Genomic DNA, 19107 nt, shown 5'->3' with positions numbered 1-19107 from the left:
GAAATGAGTGGTGAGGGTTTCGATGATAAAATATTACAAAATATCTGCTCAACCGAGCACTAGCAACGGAACACCAATGTATGATGCACCCGGCACTCCGGCGAGGGGCCAAGCGCATCCGATTTTAGTCAGCACCAGCCAGTGAGCCATTCTGCCATCCAGTCAGCCAGCCAGACAACCAGGCAGGGAAATTACATCATCATATTTACACATTATCGTTTTGTTCACATTATGCAACTGCATCGTCTAAAACACATTGTTAGCGGAACCTAGGAACAATCATTTATATGCACATTATGAAGAATGCGGAAGCGAATACATCGGGCCAAAAACAAAAAAAAGGAGAACATCGTAGCTGAGAAATTTCCTTTCAACGCAATCACTGATTTCTTACCTATTTGCACTTTAGTAATATTTTTTTGCTACCGAAAAATACACAAAACACACAGTTTTTTAAAACAATATTTGTACACTATTTTATTCAGCAAAGAATTCACTCCAGCACTGGTATCAATCTTACTTAATGTTTACACACCACACAAAAACAAAGGACCTACTATAACTTACAAAGTTCGACACCTTTAAACGAAACTAGTTCATCACATTTACACTGTATTTTGTACACTTGTATAAATACTTTCGAAGTATTCAATACAGAAACCGATGCTCATGATTTAGTTGCATAAAACTAACGCAATCACACTTAAAACATACATATATATATATATACATACATACAGACACAATCACTACACAAAATCACTACAGCACTTCGCCGATCGAGATCTGCACACAACACAACACGTCCACAAAGCGTTCAGCTTCTCCGATGTCGCCTCATTCAAAGCACCAGGGCCAACTGCGACCAATCGACTCGGTGGCATCACATCCAAGTCAGTATCCGCAATGAGACCACCGACAAACCGACGTGACACTTCGAACAAAATGAGCTGCAAAAGTTGACTCCTTATTTCAAATGAAAATACGTTAAACACTAGCGCCATCTCTATAATGATTCGCTTACTACACTGACACAGAGAAGAATCTGCTAAATCCCCTTTTTGGTTTTCTTCGCAAATTCCAATGCGTATTGTGTTATGTACTTCTCACATCTTTTGCATTGATTTGGAAACTTTTAAAATGATTTTCCTGGGTGTTTTGTCCAATAATTCTCACAAAATCGTGCCTCAAACTTCCTTCGCAATTTGTATTTAGAAAAGTTGTTTACATCGAAGCAGCAGTGAACAGAGCTTACTTTGACAGAAGTGATCGTCTCACTGGTAAATGACAGTACTTTCATGTGGGACACTTTTGTAACGCCAGTGTCACGTCGGTTTGTCGGTGATGAGACCTCCCTTCCGAGGCAACAGTCATTCGATCGTTTGTCTGGCATTAGGTGAAACTAAAGAAAGAAAAAAAACGTATGCTTGTAGTTATAATCCAACTCACCCGTGCATTAGAAGCATTTTCACGGCGACAAAGACTGTCGGTAACGTTTCCTGGATCTTGCCGTGCGCTTGCCAATTGAGTGCACATTTCGCATTGCCCATTACGTGGACATCAAGGTGGCCATCATACTGCCCGGCGACGACGGCTCCTTAAATAAAGCGGATGAGCGCGTGGCTCGCCACCGATGGAGACATGTCGCGGCAGAAGGTGTACCACACGTTTATCGGCTGGCGTCGTGCTGGATGGCGCCGGAGGAGATGGAGCGGGACCGCGGATACGGCTTCTAGTCGTTCGGCTTTACCGCGATCGAGATAGCGACCGGAACTGCGCCGTACCACAACTAGAAGGGCCTGTACCAGGCGTGCGGCAAGACGTTTCGCAAACTGGTCACCGAATGCTTGTAAAAGGAATTGTCCAAGCGTCCAACGGCGAGCGGGCTTTGTGTAGTAGGCTACCACTCTGTGTACCTGTGTACTACCAATCAGTGGGATTTTGCCTCAGCATAATTTCGCTTCCTAGGCATAGTAGCCTATGCCTTCTTTAGTAATAAATAAGTTCTAAGCTAACCACCAAACGAGCAAGTTGGCGAATCTCGTCGCGAACTAGCAGCAGCAGATCGAAATTTTAGCAAATCGAACTTTTTCGACGGCGGCTAGCGGAAGCGAGAAGACAATCGAGTCGTTGGCAAATGGAATCCAAGATTTCCTGTACGATCCGGACGCAGGAGTATTCTTTGATGCCAAAGCCAATGCCAATTTGCTATTCTGCCAAAGCATCCTCGCGATTTCTCTCTGGATGAGACCATTACAAAACTGAAGAAGTTGTTTGGTCGTCAGAAGTCGGGTTTTCACTCCCGTTACCAGTACCTGCAGTACGCCAAGAGTGACGCGGATGATTTTACTTCGTATGCTGCCATGGTCAACAAACACTACGAAGCATTTCAACTTTCCAAGCTCACGTCGGATCAATTTAAAGCTCTCCGATTTGTCTGTGGACTCCAATCGCCACGGGATGCGGACATCCGAGCTAGATTGATTTCGAAACTGGAAGCTGATGAAACTGCAGTTGTTGAACAAGAAGAAGCTGCAAGTAAGGTGACTTTGGAAAGCTTGGTGGAAGAATTACGTTCATTACTTACTTACGTTCATTACTTACTTACGTTCATTACAACTTACCTTGTTTTCCATGATCGAACATCGTTTAGTTGGATTGCCGGCATTCTTTCTTCCCGCTGTCGAACGTTCGCCGGCTCAACACGGTTGCACAACAGCTGCATAGAAAACACCGCTTTAATTGATTTAATATTACAATTATTGGCTATGCTTTACTTACTTGCTTTACTAAACTGCTTTCAGGCGTGCGAAGTCGATTCTACGGCCAATTATAATTTTTCGGCTGTTTATTTTACACATTACACACAACATTTTCATCACCGATGTAGCCTTTTTTTAATCATACGCCGTTGTACATCGTGAGAGCTATCGTTCGATTCAAAATGTAAACAAACTTTATTTTTTGAATATTTGACAGATTGCATGACCGATCAACCGCACACTATCTCGTTTTTCTTGTCAGGGTTGTCTTGTTCGATTGCCATAGGAGGGGGCCTTAAAAAATCTTTTACCCGCTGCGCAAAGCGATCGAAAACTTTTCAAAATCAAACTGCTAACATATTTCACAGTGCATGGCTGTGAAATATTTCGCATTCAAAATTGTTGCAAAGTTATAAATGATATATTTCGAAATTTTCAGCGCTGAAATTTTTGGATTGATATATTTCTTCGATCGAAATCCAAGCGTTTTCCCTGACATTTCTGCTCGCTTTTTCGATCGCTTTTGGTGGAAAGCGATCGAAAATCCGAGCTACAAAACTGCTCGATTTTGTCGTGCGGGATGTTTGCAGTTTGAGTTTGAGAAGTTTTCGATCGCTTTGCGCAGCGGGATGGCGTGCACTGGAGAAACACCTGTGAGGGAATGCCGAGTTCATTGCTATTGTGCGCGTGTCCATTTTGCATCGCTGCGCATGCACATTCATCAATCAGCACACCTTCGTTGTCGTCCGAGGAACAAGAGCTACTGTCGATGCAAACTTTAGCTTTTATCCAAGTGTAAACGCACGATTTTTCACATGATAACACACATTATCAGAATACTTTCAACGCAATATGACATAATGGCAAGCTACGTTTTTCAGACACAAACCCGTGCACTTGCAAATACACATTAAAAAGCACACTCTCTTTCTACTACACACACACACACACACACACACACACATACACACACTCAAAAACACACACACATACCCACACACCCAAACACAAGTAATGTGGCAAAACAAGTGCACGGTGCGTTGAAAAAACCAGGGTCCTATCTTAATGTCCGATACTGTACACTGGTGGACATAAAAATAGGAACTTTTTTCTGGGACCGAAAGACATAGTTCTTGTCAGAAATATTTGGTAGCTCTGAAAAGGACTGTTTAAGTGGTTGTTGGGAGGAGGTGTTGCGGTGTTCCACAGAGCGAAAATACATTCTAACGGTCAATGTGGTGACCGTTATTCGCTATCACTTCCTGACAGCGTTTGGCCATATCGCCGATGAGATTACGGCATTCGCTTCTGGGTATGCGTTCCCACATAACCTTGCAGCGTGTCCATAGATCATCGGCTGAACGTGCAGGCTGGTTCTTAAGCTGACGCTTGAGAGTTGACCACAGATTTTCAATCGGGTTTAGGTCAGGACTCAACGCAGGCCACGGTAGAACTTGCACATCCTGGTTTGCCAAATAACATTTAACTGTTCGCGATGTGTGCTTAGAGTCGTTATCATGCTGAAAGATGTAATGCTCTTCGTCTCCGAATTTTTGTCGGGCGTATGGCAACATCTTACGACTAAGTATTTTTCTATACCCTTCCGAGTTCAGTGTCCCGTTGATACGGAACAAAGGACCCGGGCCGTGCCAGGAGAAGCAACCCCACACCATTACGTGGCCGCCTCCGTGACTTCGGGTTTTTATCGTATTTTTCAGATGATACGCCTGATTAGGAAGGCGCCAGACGTATTTAATGCCGTCCGAACCATCCAGATTGATTCTGGACTCATCCGAAAAAAATATTTTGCTCCACCAAAAGATGGATCCAGCTAAATGTTCTTCGGCAAACCGAATGCGCGCTTCTACGTGGTGCGGCAGCAGCTTACGAACCTGCCGCGGTCTCCGGGCACAGAACCCAGCGGCGTGTAAACGGCGAGACACCGTTTTCGCCGAAACTTGCAAACCAAGCTCCTGCTTGATTTGAGCGCAAGTTTTGAAAGGATCCGCCCTGATCATCTCAACAATCTGCGCGTCAACGTCGGCCGTTGTTTTTCGCGGACGACCTGTCGATTTACCCGTAGCCTCGCTACGAATGGCGTTGTCCACAAACGTCCGCGAACGGCCGAACGCCTTGCAGATTGTCTTGATCTGCACGTTCTCACGATACAGCCCCTGAATGTGTTTTCGCTCCTCTGGAGTGCAGTGCTTTCCGCGACCCATGATGATTTTGTGGAATTTTTAAATAGCAACCTTTCACCTTGACCACTGATGGAAGAATGAAGCGCAACACGGTTTGGCTCTCCTTTTATACTGCCGCAAAACGCTGCCGGCACTCAAAACTCAGATAAGTAGCGCACCAAAAATGAGAGTATAAAAGGCAAAAATCGGCTATTGCAAATTCAGTACGCCTCCAACTATTGGCGATGACACACCTTGTGAACGCAAAAAAAAACACACAAATTTTTTTTCCTATTTTTATGTCCACCAGTGTACCACGGTTCTCACCCGCTTCCATACAAAATACACGGTCCGCTCTCTCAACGCTCGCTACCATGCACGAGCATCCCGCTGCGCAAAGCGATCGAAAACTTCTCAAACTCAAACTGCAAACATATTTCACAGCGCATGGCTGTGAAATATTTCGCATTCAAAATTGTTGCAAATTTATAAATGAAATATTTAGACATTTTCAGCGCTGAAATTTTGGAATGGAAATATTTCTTCGATCGTAATCCAAGCGTTTTCCCTGACATTTCTGCTCGCTTTTTCGATCGCTTTTGGCGGAAAGCGATCGCAAATCCGAGCTACAAAGCTGCTCGATTTTGTCGTGCGGGATCCTTTCGTGTGCTTGCCATCACGACAAAATCGAGCAGTTTTGTAGCTCGGATTTGCGATCGCTTTCCGTCAAAAGCGATCGAAAAAGTGATTCAAAGCACTGGATCCAGAACACATGAACAGCCCGCTGCGCAAAGCGATCGAAAACTTCTCAAACTCAAACTGCAAACATATTTCACAGCTCATGGCTGTTAAATATTTCGCATTCAAAATTGTTGCAAATTTATAAATGAAATATTTCGAAATTTTCAGCGCTGAAATTTCTGGATTGAAATATTTCTTCGATCGAAATCCAAGCGGTTTCCCTGACATCCCGCTGCGCAAAGCGATCGAAAACTTCTCAAACTGCAAACATATTTCACAGCGCATGGCTGTGAAATATTTCGCATTCAAAATTGTTGCAAATTTATAAATGAAATATTTCGAAATTTTCAGCGCTGAAATTTTTGGATTGATATATTTCTTCGATCGGAATCCAAGCGTTTTCCCTGACATTTCTGCTCGCTTTTTCGATCGCTTTTGGCGGCAAGCGATCGAAAATCCGAGCTACAAAACTGCTAGATTTTGTCGTGCGGGAGAGTTCGGAAAGCGAGGAAACGGTTGAGCACCCCCCGCTGCGCAAAGCGATCGAAAACTTCTCAAACTCAAACTACAAACATATTTCACAGCGCATGGCTGTGAAATATTTCGCATTCAAAATTGTTGCAAATTTATAAATGAAATATTTAGAAATTTTCAGCGCTGAAATTTTTGGATTGATATATTTCTTCGATCGGAATCCAAGCGTTTTCTCTGACATTTCTGCTCGCTTTTTCGATCGCTTTTGGCGGAAAGCGATCGAAAATCCGAGCTACAAAACTGCTCGATTTTGTCGTGCGGGCCCTGCAGCGTTGGTCGTGCTCACGATGGTAGGGGTATTCGTATGGGTCGTGCGAGCTTGATGGTGTTATACGGCAGCGAAGGCAGAACGGGCGAGATAGAAACAGCGTAACGCAAAGTGTGACATCGAGCGTCAGCGACGGAGGTTGTTGTTGTTGGATTAACGAAAATTTTTATATAGATAAGTGTTGGAAAAGTTTCTAAGCAGTGGACGGGTAAGCATATACATCACATTGAGAGATAAGGTTACACAAGTAGTTCAACGTTACTGTTCGATTTTAGGAATATGAGTGCTGAGCCATGTCCACAGGACTGGAGGGTAAGATATGCAACTCCTCGCGAAGAAACATCCGATGCAAAAAAGAAAAGTCTATAACGCAAACGATAGGCCGAGTACCGTCATCGTCGACGGACAATTGACGATACTGCAGGTCCAGAACCATCGGAAACGAGGACAAACGATCGTGACGAGGAGCCGTGTCCTCAGGACTGGAGAGTAAAATATGCAACACCTCCCGAAGAAACACCTGATGCAAAAAAACGTCTACAACGCAAACGACAGGCCGAGTACCGTCATAGTCGACGAACAATTGATGCTTTCCGCCCGGAACCATCTGAAACGAGGACAAACGATCGTGACGAGGAGCCGTGTCCTCAAGACTGGAGGGTAAGATATGCAACTCCTCCCGAAGAAACACCCGCTGCAAAACAGAAACGTCTTCAACGCAAACGGCAGGCCGAGTACCGTCATCGTCGACGGACAGTTGGTGATACTACAGGTCCGGAACCATCGGAAACGAGGACAAATGATCGTGAAGAGAATCTTTCCTCACATGAATTGCAGGTTGCTCCATCAGAAGATACGCATGCTGCTCGATCACATCTTCAGATTTATAGAGGGATAGTAAGTATATCATAAGTCAATCTTTTGCAACAGCTTCTTCTTCTTTGGCTCAACAACCGTTGCCGGTCAAGGCCTGCCTTTACCTCTTGTGGGTTTGGCTTTCAGTGACTAATTGATTTCCCCCCATAGCAGGATAGTCAATCCTACGTATGGCGGCACGGTCTATTTGGGGCTTGAACCCATGACGGGCATGTTGTTAAGTCGTACGAGCTGCAACAGCAACAACAAAAATTGCAACAGCTAAAAATAAGAAAACTTATTAATCTTCACCATACGCAGCAGACAGAATTCGTTCTCCCACTTCGGCAACGATGGGAAGCCTTTCGACGGAAACGAATCCAAAACAAATACGGAGCACGAACACTAAATACTGGGCTCGGTTATCATGATAACTACAACTACCCTATGCGTCATAAATTGAACGCTCGCACACCGTGCCCATATTGTGCGGCAGAAAAATGGGCTGGAGAGACTGGAACATTGTGCTGTAATGGTGGTCAGGTCATTTTGCCACCATTTCAAGAGCCTCCAACTGAGCTATCTGAACTGTTTGACGATGCAGAATTCATGCGAAATATTCGTGCTCGAAATACAATAACGCATTCGCTTTTACGTCCATGGGAGCATCAATACGTGCAAATGATCATGTGCGTCAAGATCGCTCCGTCGCCAACGGTAGAGGTGTTTATACGTTCCGTATCCAGGGTACTCTGTGCCATCGAATCGGCGCGCTTGACCAAGTTCCAGGTCATGCGCCAGCATATGCACAACTTTATTTCAACGACACGCGTATAGAAGAGAATCTGAACAATGTTATCGAAGCACGAGTTGCTTTGAGCAATAAGCTGGATCGAATGAAAGTGGCAATTCTACAGCGTATGTTTGATGCCAATAACTCCTTGGCTCACCTGTTTCGTCTCGCATATGAACGTAAGACGCTACAACAAAATGTCCAGCTACACATTCACGCCCGCTTGCCGGGCCTCGATCAGCGTCGCTACAACAGACCAACCGCCGATGAGGTCGGTGGCATATTCCTTTATGGAGAACAAGGACAGTCACGTGATATCGTTTTACAATGTCGTGCCTCTGGCAACCTCAGCCGTGTTTTCGAATCACATCAACTATATGACCCACTAGCTCCTGCATCCATACGCAGAAGTTGGGTGGACATATAATATTTTAAAGAGAATGCGGCGTGATCGGGCACAACGACACACACGAACAGGTAGCCGCAACGATGATGAACCAGCCGACGGTGAAGGACAAATGGCAGTTGGAGAAAATACCAGATCACGGCAGATTACGCCTCGCGAATATGCCGCTTATCGGATGTGTACAAGGGCCGGTCAAACATCCCTAATCCATCGTGCAGGACGGCTTATGCAACAGTACGCCGTTGATCAATGCTGTAAGATCGAAGAACAGCGGCTCAAGTTCCATCGTGAACATCAAGCACAGCTGCGTGCCGATGCATACGCTGGCATAATGGATTTTGCTGGTCCAATGGTCAATCCGTTACCGGAAGATCCGCTCGAACACGACCGAACACTTGGGCAAGCGGGCACACGCATTATTCTTGCCCCATCTTTCCCAGGAGGCGAGCGCTATATGCGTGCCCAATATCAAGATTCGATGGCCATTGTGAGAGCTATTGGAAAGCCAGATTTATTTATCACTGTCACTTGCTACCCGAAATGGGTAGAGGTATCGGAAGCTTTGCTTCCACGACAACATGCCGCAGATCGACCAGATCTGACGGCCCGTGTGTTTCGACTGAAACTAAAATCCATCTTGGATGACCTTTCGGCTGGAGTTCTTGGTTTAGAGATTGCACGCATTCATGTTATTGAATACCAGAAGCGTGGCCTTCCCCATGCTCACTGTTTGCTGATGCTTGCTGAAGCGGACAAGCCACGATCGGTGGATGATTATGACCGTTTAGTCTCTGCAGAAATCCCGGATCCAGAAAACGAACAACTTTATCAAACAGTACGCATGTGCATGATGCATGGACCATGCGGTAGATCGAATCCGGATGTACCGTGTATGAAAGATGGTGTATGTTCGAAAAGGTTCCCAAAAAATTTCACCAATGAAACAAAACAAGCCGATGACGGTTATCCAGTATATAGACGACGCAACGATGGACGCACTGTAACAGTAAAGGGTGTACACCTGGACAATCGTTATGTTGTACCCTACAATCCGTGGTTGTGTCATAAATACGATTGTCACATAAACGTCGAGGTATGTTCGTCGGTGGCCAGTATTAAGTACCTTTACAAGTACGTGTATAAGGGACACGACCGAGTAGTAATTTCGCCATCTACATCATTGAACGAGATACAAGAATATATTGATGCTCGGTACATATCAGCATCTCAGGCCATGACAATCATCTTTGGTTTCGAGATGCAGGCAAAAACAGTCACTGTCGTCGTACTACCGATACACCTCGAGAACCAACAGGGAATCGTCTTTAATTCGAACGAAAACATCGAATCTGTAATCGAACGAGGCCACCACACAATGCTAACGCGCTTCTTTCAGCTGATGGCAAATGATCCTTACGCGCGAAATCTTACATATCAAGAGCTACCGACGTACTTCCGATATGCCAAGCCAACTCAGCGACTTCCATGGCATGAAGGCTCAGGATGCCAGTGGATTCAACGCATTTGTGACGCAAGCATCGTGATTGGTCGTATGGTATACTGTCCGATGTCGCAGATGGAACGGTACTGCTTGCGGTTGATGCTGTGCTATCGCAAAGGCCCAACTTCATTTGAAGACCTTCGGACGGTTGACGGTATCGTTTATGCGTCTTACCATGAAGCAGCTACTATGGCTGGGCTACTACAAGATGATCATGAATGGGATCGGGCAATGCAGGAAGCCGTTTCGTTCCATATACCATCTCAACTGCGCCATCTGTTCGCAATCATCCTGTCGCAACAGCCACAAAATCCTCGCCGCCTGTGGGAGTCGTGTTACATTTATGCGAGGATTTCCATTGGCAGCATCGAGAGCGTTATACAACGCAGGACTCTGATCAAAACATGCTGCTACGTACACAGGAGCAATTTTGTGCTCTGCGCGTCATCGACAGATACTTGCGTCAAATGACACCATCAAAAACGCTGACCAACTTTCCAGACATGCCACAATTGGCTGATTTTCAACATCTTCCGATGCACCTTCAATCCGATCAGCATAACGATGTAAATTCGCACATCGATGCAGAACGTTCGTATAGTATCAATGTTCTAGACGAAACGATTGCATCGATAAATCTACTGAATTCTGAGCAACGAGTGGTGTATGATATTGTCACTGCCGCGGTAGATCGTATCGGACCAGAGATAGAAGATTTTCCAGAAGAGCATCACAACCTTTTCTTTCTGGATGGTCCTGGTGGTACCGGAAAATCTTTCCTCTTAGAGAAAATTCTGGCGTATACGAGGCGGAAGTCAAAGATAGCACTGGCTGCAGCTGCGAGCGATATCGCCGCGTTACTTCTGACTGGTGGTAGAACAGTGCACACAACTTTTAAGCTGCCACTGGTGCTGGACGAGTATAGCACCTGCAACATACCAACCCAATCGTCGCTTGCGGACCTAATGCGACAAACCTCTCTTATCGTCTGGGACGAAGCTTCGATGAGCAGTCGCTTTGCTCTGGAAGCAGTAGATCGTAGCTTACAAGACATTGTAGGTGTACATCGGCCGTTTGGTGGTAAGGTGGTACTGCTTTGTGGTGACTTCCGGCAGATTTTACCAATAGTCCCGAAAGGTACCGATGCACAGGTGGTTCAGCAATGTGTAAAGAAAAGTCAATTGTGGAGGCTGTTTCGGGTTTTGCGGTTAAAAACCTACATGCGCGTTCGAACTGCGCCAACCGTACAGAATGCCAATGATCTACAACAATTTGCTGATTTTCTACTCTGCATCGGTGAGGGTCGCCATTCCACATATCCGGGAATGCACGCCTCTGTAGCAAAGCTTCCACACGATATGGTGTTACTCCACTCTTCCAGCATTAATGCCGACGTGAGGAAGTTGGTAAAGCGAGTTTATCCGAACTTACGGTGGCATTATCGAAAAGCAGAATATTTCACAGATCGAGCAATACTCTCTCCAAAAAATTCTGATGTGACAGCTATCAACAACAGTGTGTTGAAACAATTACCTGGCCAGGTGCAGGAGTATCTTTCGGTAGACACGTTGGTCAACCCGGAAAAGCAAGAGGCGCTTCAGTTGCCACCAGAGTTTCTGCACTCTATTAATGTGAGCGGAATTCCAGTTCATTGTCTGCGGTTGAAGAAAAACACACCAGTACTGCTTCTGCGAAATCTTAACACCGAGAGAGGGCTATGAATGGGACGCGTTTACAGATCATCGATATGAAACCACATTGCTTACATGCACGGATTTTAACTGGCAAACGGCGGGGAGACGATGTGTTGTTGCCACGTATCTTTTGTGATAGCAACGATGTAAACCTTCCGTTTCAAATTCGTCGCAAGCAATTCCCGGTCCAGGTTTGCTTCGCAATGACAATAAACAAGGCGCAAGGTCAATCTCTACACCACCTTGGTTTGTACCTACCTTCAGATGTGTTCGCACACGGACAGCTTTACGTTGCACTGTCACGAGTGACATCAAGGAAGAACGTGGCGGTGCTGATAGTGAATCCCGATTATGATCTTGAGGGTGTCACAGTGAGAAACATTGTTTACCACGAGGTGATTGACTAATTAAAAAGGATTAATGCAGGAAAATAATGAATCTTAGAGCCCGTTATGTCTAAGGAAAGCCTGCTTTTAAGTCCAACAGGAACAATACAAATACTGGTATACTGGTAACATACATAACATCTTTCTTGCTTATTCACTTATTCAGTTAATAATATATTTAGTCGGAAATGAACTGTAATAGTTTGCGTGTTCAGGAATTTTTACTTATCAAAATAAAACAGATAAGAGATTTGATAACTCTGAATTTGCTGTGTAACCCACTAACCGGGCCAAATTAACTAGTATAAAAGAAAATGTGTCATATATTGTAACTACAAGAGCAATTGTTTTTCTTATTATTAGTATTAACCACGTACCGTTTGACACGCACGCCGCATACATCATATAAAACCGTCCTTGGTGAGAGTGTCGACAGGACATGGTTCTGAGATTTATTTATTTATTTTATTTTATTTTATTAATTGCTCGGCCACGTTGGGTTACAGCAATAGTGCTTACTGACTATAGTATACAATTATTCACGAAGGAGTTGGAAGGAGTTTATGGTACAGAAACGGAGCGAAGACGGGATCGGTAGACAGGATAGGATATGTTGAAATCGAACAGATCAGAAGTACTATTAAAAGACGACATAGCTCGTGCTGATGGATGGATGGAGATGGATTGGTGGTCCGATGTCGCACATAAAAGTTACTGAAAAAAAAGTTACAATAATTAGTTTGTTACAAAATGGAACGTATGTATTATTGTAACCTATCTTTGTTTTGCTGCAAGCAAAACTATAAATGTATCCGTTGATCGACAGAAAAACGGTGATCTGAAACGACAAACAAAAAACACAATACCCCCGCCCCAGTTGGTATACAATTGTTGCACATTTTGTGCAACAGTTGTAGTCCAGCCAGCACCACGTGGAGGTTGGGGTCGGAGTTCTGAAAATGTGTGAGCATGATTATTTTAATCGTGCTTAAAACACTTCTCAGCATTTGCTAGCCACCTTGAATGATAAAATGTGATTAAAATAGTCGTAAAAAAATAAATGGATTTTGGTCCCTATGCTGGTCCTAAGCTGGGCCTACTTAGCATTTAAGGCGAGCAGAATGTTTTCAAAAACATTCGTACTACACCGTTTGAACTCGTACTCTCTGATGTACGAGATCAACGTCTTCTTGTTTGTTCTCTTGCTCCTCAAAAATGGCTTAATTTTACCCCATAAATTTTCTATAGTCTGTGTATGAATTTCCCTATCTTCTGGATTTACAAAGCTAACTGAATAATTCACCTTTTTATGCACGTATCCATAATCCTCGAGAGTTTCGTATGCTCTCCAACAATAGGTCATGATTGTGGTGCCCCAATCAACACTCTCGAGGATTAGGTCGTGCAAATTTTCCCTAGTTCTCCTACCGACTATCTTTAAGAAAATTTCTTTATTTTCCCTACAAATACCCCCTACCAACCATAGCTCCCCAGTCCTTGGCAATCGGCCTCGGTTGTACTTACGTTTTACGATGAGGGACTCGTCGATCTCCACCGTTAGTCCTGGGCCTCCTATCAGCCGTCTATTCTCCTCAACATACGCACTACATTTTTCCCTAAGAAGCTTAAACCATTCGTTAACCGTTTTGCGGCTAACACCTGACTCGGCCCTAGTACGCTTCACGTGCGAGTTTTGCGACCACTCGAAGGTAATGCGGAGAAGTTGTGCAAGCGACAATCTTGAGTTTTGGAACACACTACCCTTTCGGATAGAGCATTCCGAACCTTCACAATTGTCGTTTGCACAAATCCATTTGTACGCATTCCTTCTTTGCGTACCTCGCAAAACCATCGAGTGGTGGCACTTCTCACATTCCTGTTCTGTCCTTAACAATCCTGCATCCTGCATCAGTCGCACTACCTGTTGCCTATCCTGCGTTAAAACCGCTAACTGCCCTATCGACTTAACCTGGCTAAGCTCGCTCATTTCTTTATCTAAATTTCTTTCTTTCCTCTCTACTCTACACTTTTATAAAATTAAATTTCCGATAATTGCTGAATAAATCACCGCTATGATTTTAAAATTTCCTAAACAATAAAAAAATATCGCACAAAACACCAAAAACACAGTTTAACACCAATCCAAAAAGAAAACCTTTGCTCTTGATGCTTTGGCTGTGATTTATTGCTAAAGCACAACCGATTGTTTACATTGTGGTTCAACGGTTTAACTGTCAAAACATGCAAATGACCCCAACTTTAACCCCCGGGTAATTAACTGATAAAGCACATACCATCCACACGATTAAATTTCCATCGTTCATCGTTTCTTCGTATATATGACCATCGCGCTGCTGAACAAGCGTTAGTGGTTTTAAAGTTTAAAAAAACTATATTTTATAAAGCTCATCATAAGATAGGGGGGGTCCAGTGTAGCCAATAACAGAGAAGCAATTTTGTGATCTGCTGCTCCTTTATCCTACTTACTTCATTTGTTTCTATTTTTTATGTTTCTATGTAATTGAACGGGATACAAGTGAAATGGTATCCAGGCTAAAGCAATGTCGTCGTTTTTTTTAAATTTACTTAAAAATTAAAAATGATTTCCACTACAGTTTTTATACACTGTAAGTAAAAAAGAACAAAATGGTTTTTTGTTGTCGAACTGTACATAAAAAAAATCCTATTTATTGACTCTTCCTGGTTACGAGATTAGCATAACCAACTAACAACGGATTCATGTTTTTTTTTAAACAATCATCGTCGTTTTTTTATAAATATATTTGTTTGTTTGTTTATTTATTAAAATGATTGACGGACCTCATAAGCCCACTCGATATAGATAAGAGTACAATAAAACATATATAGTCACACACTTTACACAACAATAACAAGGGTGCTAAAGATTCTGGCGAGATGCGCGAAGCAAACTAATGCAACTCAACACATTTGCTATCGTCATGCCGGGCTCATACACATCAGATGCTGCATTCAGAGCAAGACATATACGCAAAAACGGGTCTCGAGAGGCGAAGGCGGTCCTTGTCTCAAAAACGGTGATCTGAAACGACAAACAAAAAACACAATACCCCCGCCCCAGTTGGTATACAATTGTTGCACATTTTGTGGAACAGTTGTAGTCCAGCCAGCACCACGTGGAGGTTGGGGTCGGAGTTCTGAAAATGTGTGAGCATGATTATTTTAATCGTGCTTAAAACACTTCTCAGCATTTGCTAGCCACCTTGAATGATAAAATGTGATTAAAATAGTCGTAAAAAAATAAATGGATTTTGGTCCCTATGCTGGTCCTAAGCTGGGCCTACTTAGCATTTAAGGCGAGCAGAATGTTTTCAAAAACATTCGTACTACACCGTTTGAACTCGTACTCTCTGATGTACGAGATCAACGTCTTCTTGTTTGTTCCCTTGCTCCTCAAAAATGGCTTAATTTTACCCCATAAATTTTCTATAGTCTGTGTATGAATTTCCCTATCTTGTGGATTTACAAAGCTAACTGAATAATTCATCTTTTTATGCACGTATCCATAATCCTCGAGAGTTTCGTATGCTCTCCAACAATAGGTCATGATTGTGGTGCCCCAATCAACACTCTCGAGGATTAGGTCGTGCAAATTTTCCCTAGTTCTCCTACCGACTATCTCTAAGAAAATTTCTTTACTTTCCCTACAAATACCCCCTACCAACCATAGCTCCCCAGTCCTTGGCAATCGGCCTCGGTTGTACTTACGTTTTACGATGAGGGACTCGTCGATCTCCACCGCTAGTCCTGGGCCTCCTATCAGCCGTCTATTCTCCTCAACATACGCACTACATTTTTCCCTAAGAAGCTTAAACCATTCGTTAACCGTTTTGCGGCTAACACCTGACTCGGCCCTAGTACGCTTCACGTGCGAGTTTTGCGACCACTCGAAGGTAATGCGGAGAAGTTGTGCAAGCGACAATCTTGAGTTTTGGAACACACTACCCTTTCGGATAGAGCATTCCGAACCTTCACAATTGTCGTTTGCACAAATCCATTTGTACGCATTCCTTCTTTGCGTACCTCGCAAAACCATCGAGTGGTGGCACTTCTCACATTCCTGTTCTGTTCTTAACAATCCTGCATCCTGCATCAGTCGCACTACCTGTTGCCTATCCTGCGTTAAAACCGCTAACTGCCCTATCGACTTAACCTGGCTAAGCTCGCTCATTTCTTTATCTAAATTTCTTTCTTTCCTCTCTACTCTACACTTTTATAAAATTAAATTTCCGATAATTGCTGAATAAATCACCGCTATGATTTTAAAATTTCCTAAACAATAAAAAAATATCACACAATACACCAAAAACACAGTTTAACACCAATCCAAAAAAACACCTTTGCTCTTGATGCTTTGGCTGTGATTTATTGCTAAAGCACAACCGATTGTTTACATTGTGGTTTAACGGTTTAACTGTCAAAACATGCAAATGACCCTATTGCCCCAACTTTAACCCCCGGGTAATTAACTGATAAAGCACATACCACCCACACGATTAAATTTCCATTGTTCATCGTTTCTTCGTATATATGACCATCGCGCTGCTGAACAAGCGTTAGTGGTTTTATAGTTTAAAAAAACTATATTTTATAAAGCTCATCATAAGATAGGGGGGGTCCAGTGTAGCCAATCACAGAGAAGCAATTTTGTGATCTGCTGCTCCTTTATCCTACTTACTTCATTTGTTTCTATTTTTTATGTTTCTATGTAATTGAACGGGATACAAGTGAAATGGTATCCAGGCTAAAGCAATGTCGTCGTTTTTTTAAATTTACATAAAAATTAAAAATGATTTCCACTACAGTTTTTATACACTGTAAGTAAAAAAGAACAAAATGGTTTTTTGTTGTCGAACTGTACATAAAAACATCCTATTTATTGACTCTTCCTCGTTACGAGATTAGCATAACCAACTAACAACGGATTCATGTTTTTTTTAAACAATCATCGTCGTTTTTTTATAAATATATTTGTTTGTTTGTTTATTTATTAAAATGATTGACGGACCTCATAAGCCCACTCGATATAGATAAGAGTACAATAAAACATATATAGTCACACACATTACACAACAATAACAAGGGTGCTAAAGAGTCTGGCGAGATGCGCGAAGCAAACTAATGCAACTCAACACATTTGCTATCGTCATGCCGGGCTCATACACATCAGATTCTGCATTCAGAGCAAGACATATACGCAAAAACGGGTCTCGAGAGGCGAAGGCGGTCCTTGTCTCTGGGATGGCCAGCATCGCCCGAGGGCGGAGGGTTCTTGAAGGCACGTTTAGCTGTATAGACGAGAGCAAAGCCGGACAATCGATGCTACCGTTGAGAAGCCCAACGATAAAAGCCAGCCTAGCATTTCGTATTCGGTTGTCGAGTTGGGGTAACCCGAGCAACAAACACCTTGTTGTGTAGTCGTTGTTGCTGCCCCACGAACGGAGCGCGAAATATTAAATGAGTGTTAGCAATCACTACGTTTAAGCAATCGTAGAAAAATGGGAAAACAATATCGGGCTAGAATTACATTCCTTAAATATGTATGTGACAAAAGGAAATTATTAGATTTTTTTAGAATTTTTGTTTTGCTTTTGTTTGATCGAATCAGTTTAGAACCGTTATTCACTAATTTGATTGAATACTAAATACTTCACTAATTAATTGATGGTTCTCATGGCCATTTAAAAAATATAAAAAAATGTTTACATATTTTGATTTGTATTTTCAATATAATACACATAAAGAATTTTTTTTTAATATTTTTTATTTGTTCGAAAAATAATTTTGATAATTATTCTTATAAAACTCGCAAAACCTACGTTAAAAAATTATAATAAAAACTTCTTAAAATCGTTAAAATATATTTTTCTCTTAAACCTGTCGAGAGTATAGGGCCAATTATGTGACCCAACTGTTTTAGAAGAAGTATCAAAAATGCTCATTTTTTATTATGATCCATGTTAGAGAACTCGATTTGTCTCTGGTTTTATATATCTAAGTGAACGAAGGCCATTTGCATTACCTGACTCAAACGGAGACCGTTTTTTGTCCAACAGCTTTCCGTCAGGTTAAAGCTACGGAAATCGTTCAGTTTTATGGTTTGACTATTAAATGCATATTCTTAAATCAAACGTATTGCATGTATTTACATTCAGAAGGGATTTTTTTTGTAATTATTCACTGTAAAAATGGTGGGAATAACAAAAAACACAGAGATTGGAGAATCATACCACAAGCGCTACTTTTCATGACATTGCCAAAAACATTTAAAGAACAATAATATGCCACACGTAGAAATAATTTTAAATTGGTACGATACTTCCTGCGTTACGCGTTGCAATTTGTTTTGGCAAACAAATCCATTTCAGATCTATTTGATAGCAATGTTTCGAGTCAACGAAAGAAGCCTCTAACAAGCTTGTATAATGCCGATTTTGTTTCAGTTCGTGTAGCGCGGTTTTGTTTGATACTTTTCCGTTTGAATCAGATAATCGACACTTATGTTATTTATATTTTTGAACGATTTTTAAATGCGTTAGTTAGCACAAAAAACATGTTTTTTTAAGTATCTTTTTATTTATAGTACGACCATACATTTGTTTTTCTCGTACTAAGTCGTGTAAAAATGTTTTAAAAATAAAAAAATCTACAAATGTGTGAAATAGTATTCAGCACATCTCATACATTCATTGTTTTTATTTATCTCTTACGGATTTTCCGCAAATCGCGAAATACGACTGTTCATATAGTTGTGGTAGGCGCTCTATTAAGGACAAAGTTTCCGGCTGCGTTATACTTAACATATCTCAAAAGCTCTTTTAAGAAAGTATTACCTCTTAGGTCAATACACCAAACAGAAGAAGATGGATAAATAATGATATGTTTAATCCTTTGACAGTCTCAAAAATTTTAGAAATTGCGCAAACCCATAATGAAGAGATGGCAAAA

General features: G+C 42.3%; 2 protein-coding genes across 2 annotated transcripts in view; one reads left to right on the top strand and one right to left on the bottom strand.

The window, feature by feature from the left end:
* LOC133392901 (uncharacterized) overlaps positions 1 to 19107 on the bottom strand; it is a 590816-nt gene that overhangs the window by 330117 nt on the left and 241592 nt on the right. The gene's annotated exons all lie outside the window — the stretch shown is intronic.
* LOC133393747 (uncharacterized) lies at positions 6518 to 13178 on the top strand. The gene is made up of 3 exons (XM_061660024.1): positions 6518 to 6693; positions 6761 to 7382; positions 7662 to 13178. The coding sequence occupies exon 3, from the start codon at positions 8574 to 8576 to the stop codon at positions 10509 to 10511; it is 1938 nt and encodes a 645-aa protein (XP_061516008.1). The 5' UTR covers positions 6518 to 6693; positions 6761 to 7382; positions 7662 to 8573; the 3' UTR covers positions 10512 to 13178.

This window comes from Anopheles gambiae, chromosome 3, assembly GCF_943734735.2.
Source record: "Anopheles gambiae chromosome 3, idAnoGambNW_F1_1, whole genome shotgun sequence".
In the NCBI taxonomy this organism is placed as follows: Eukaryota; Metazoa; Arthropoda; class Insecta; order Diptera; family Culicidae; genus Anopheles; species Anopheles gambiae.
This window is presented reverse-complemented; position numbering and strand designations above follow the sequence as displayed.

Bases quoted from the DNA above. Each gene is read 5' to 3' on its own strand.
- LOC133393747 (XM_061660024.1), top strand. From the start codon at position 8,574: ATGCGGCGTGATCGGGCACAACGACACACACGAACAGGTAGCCGCAAC.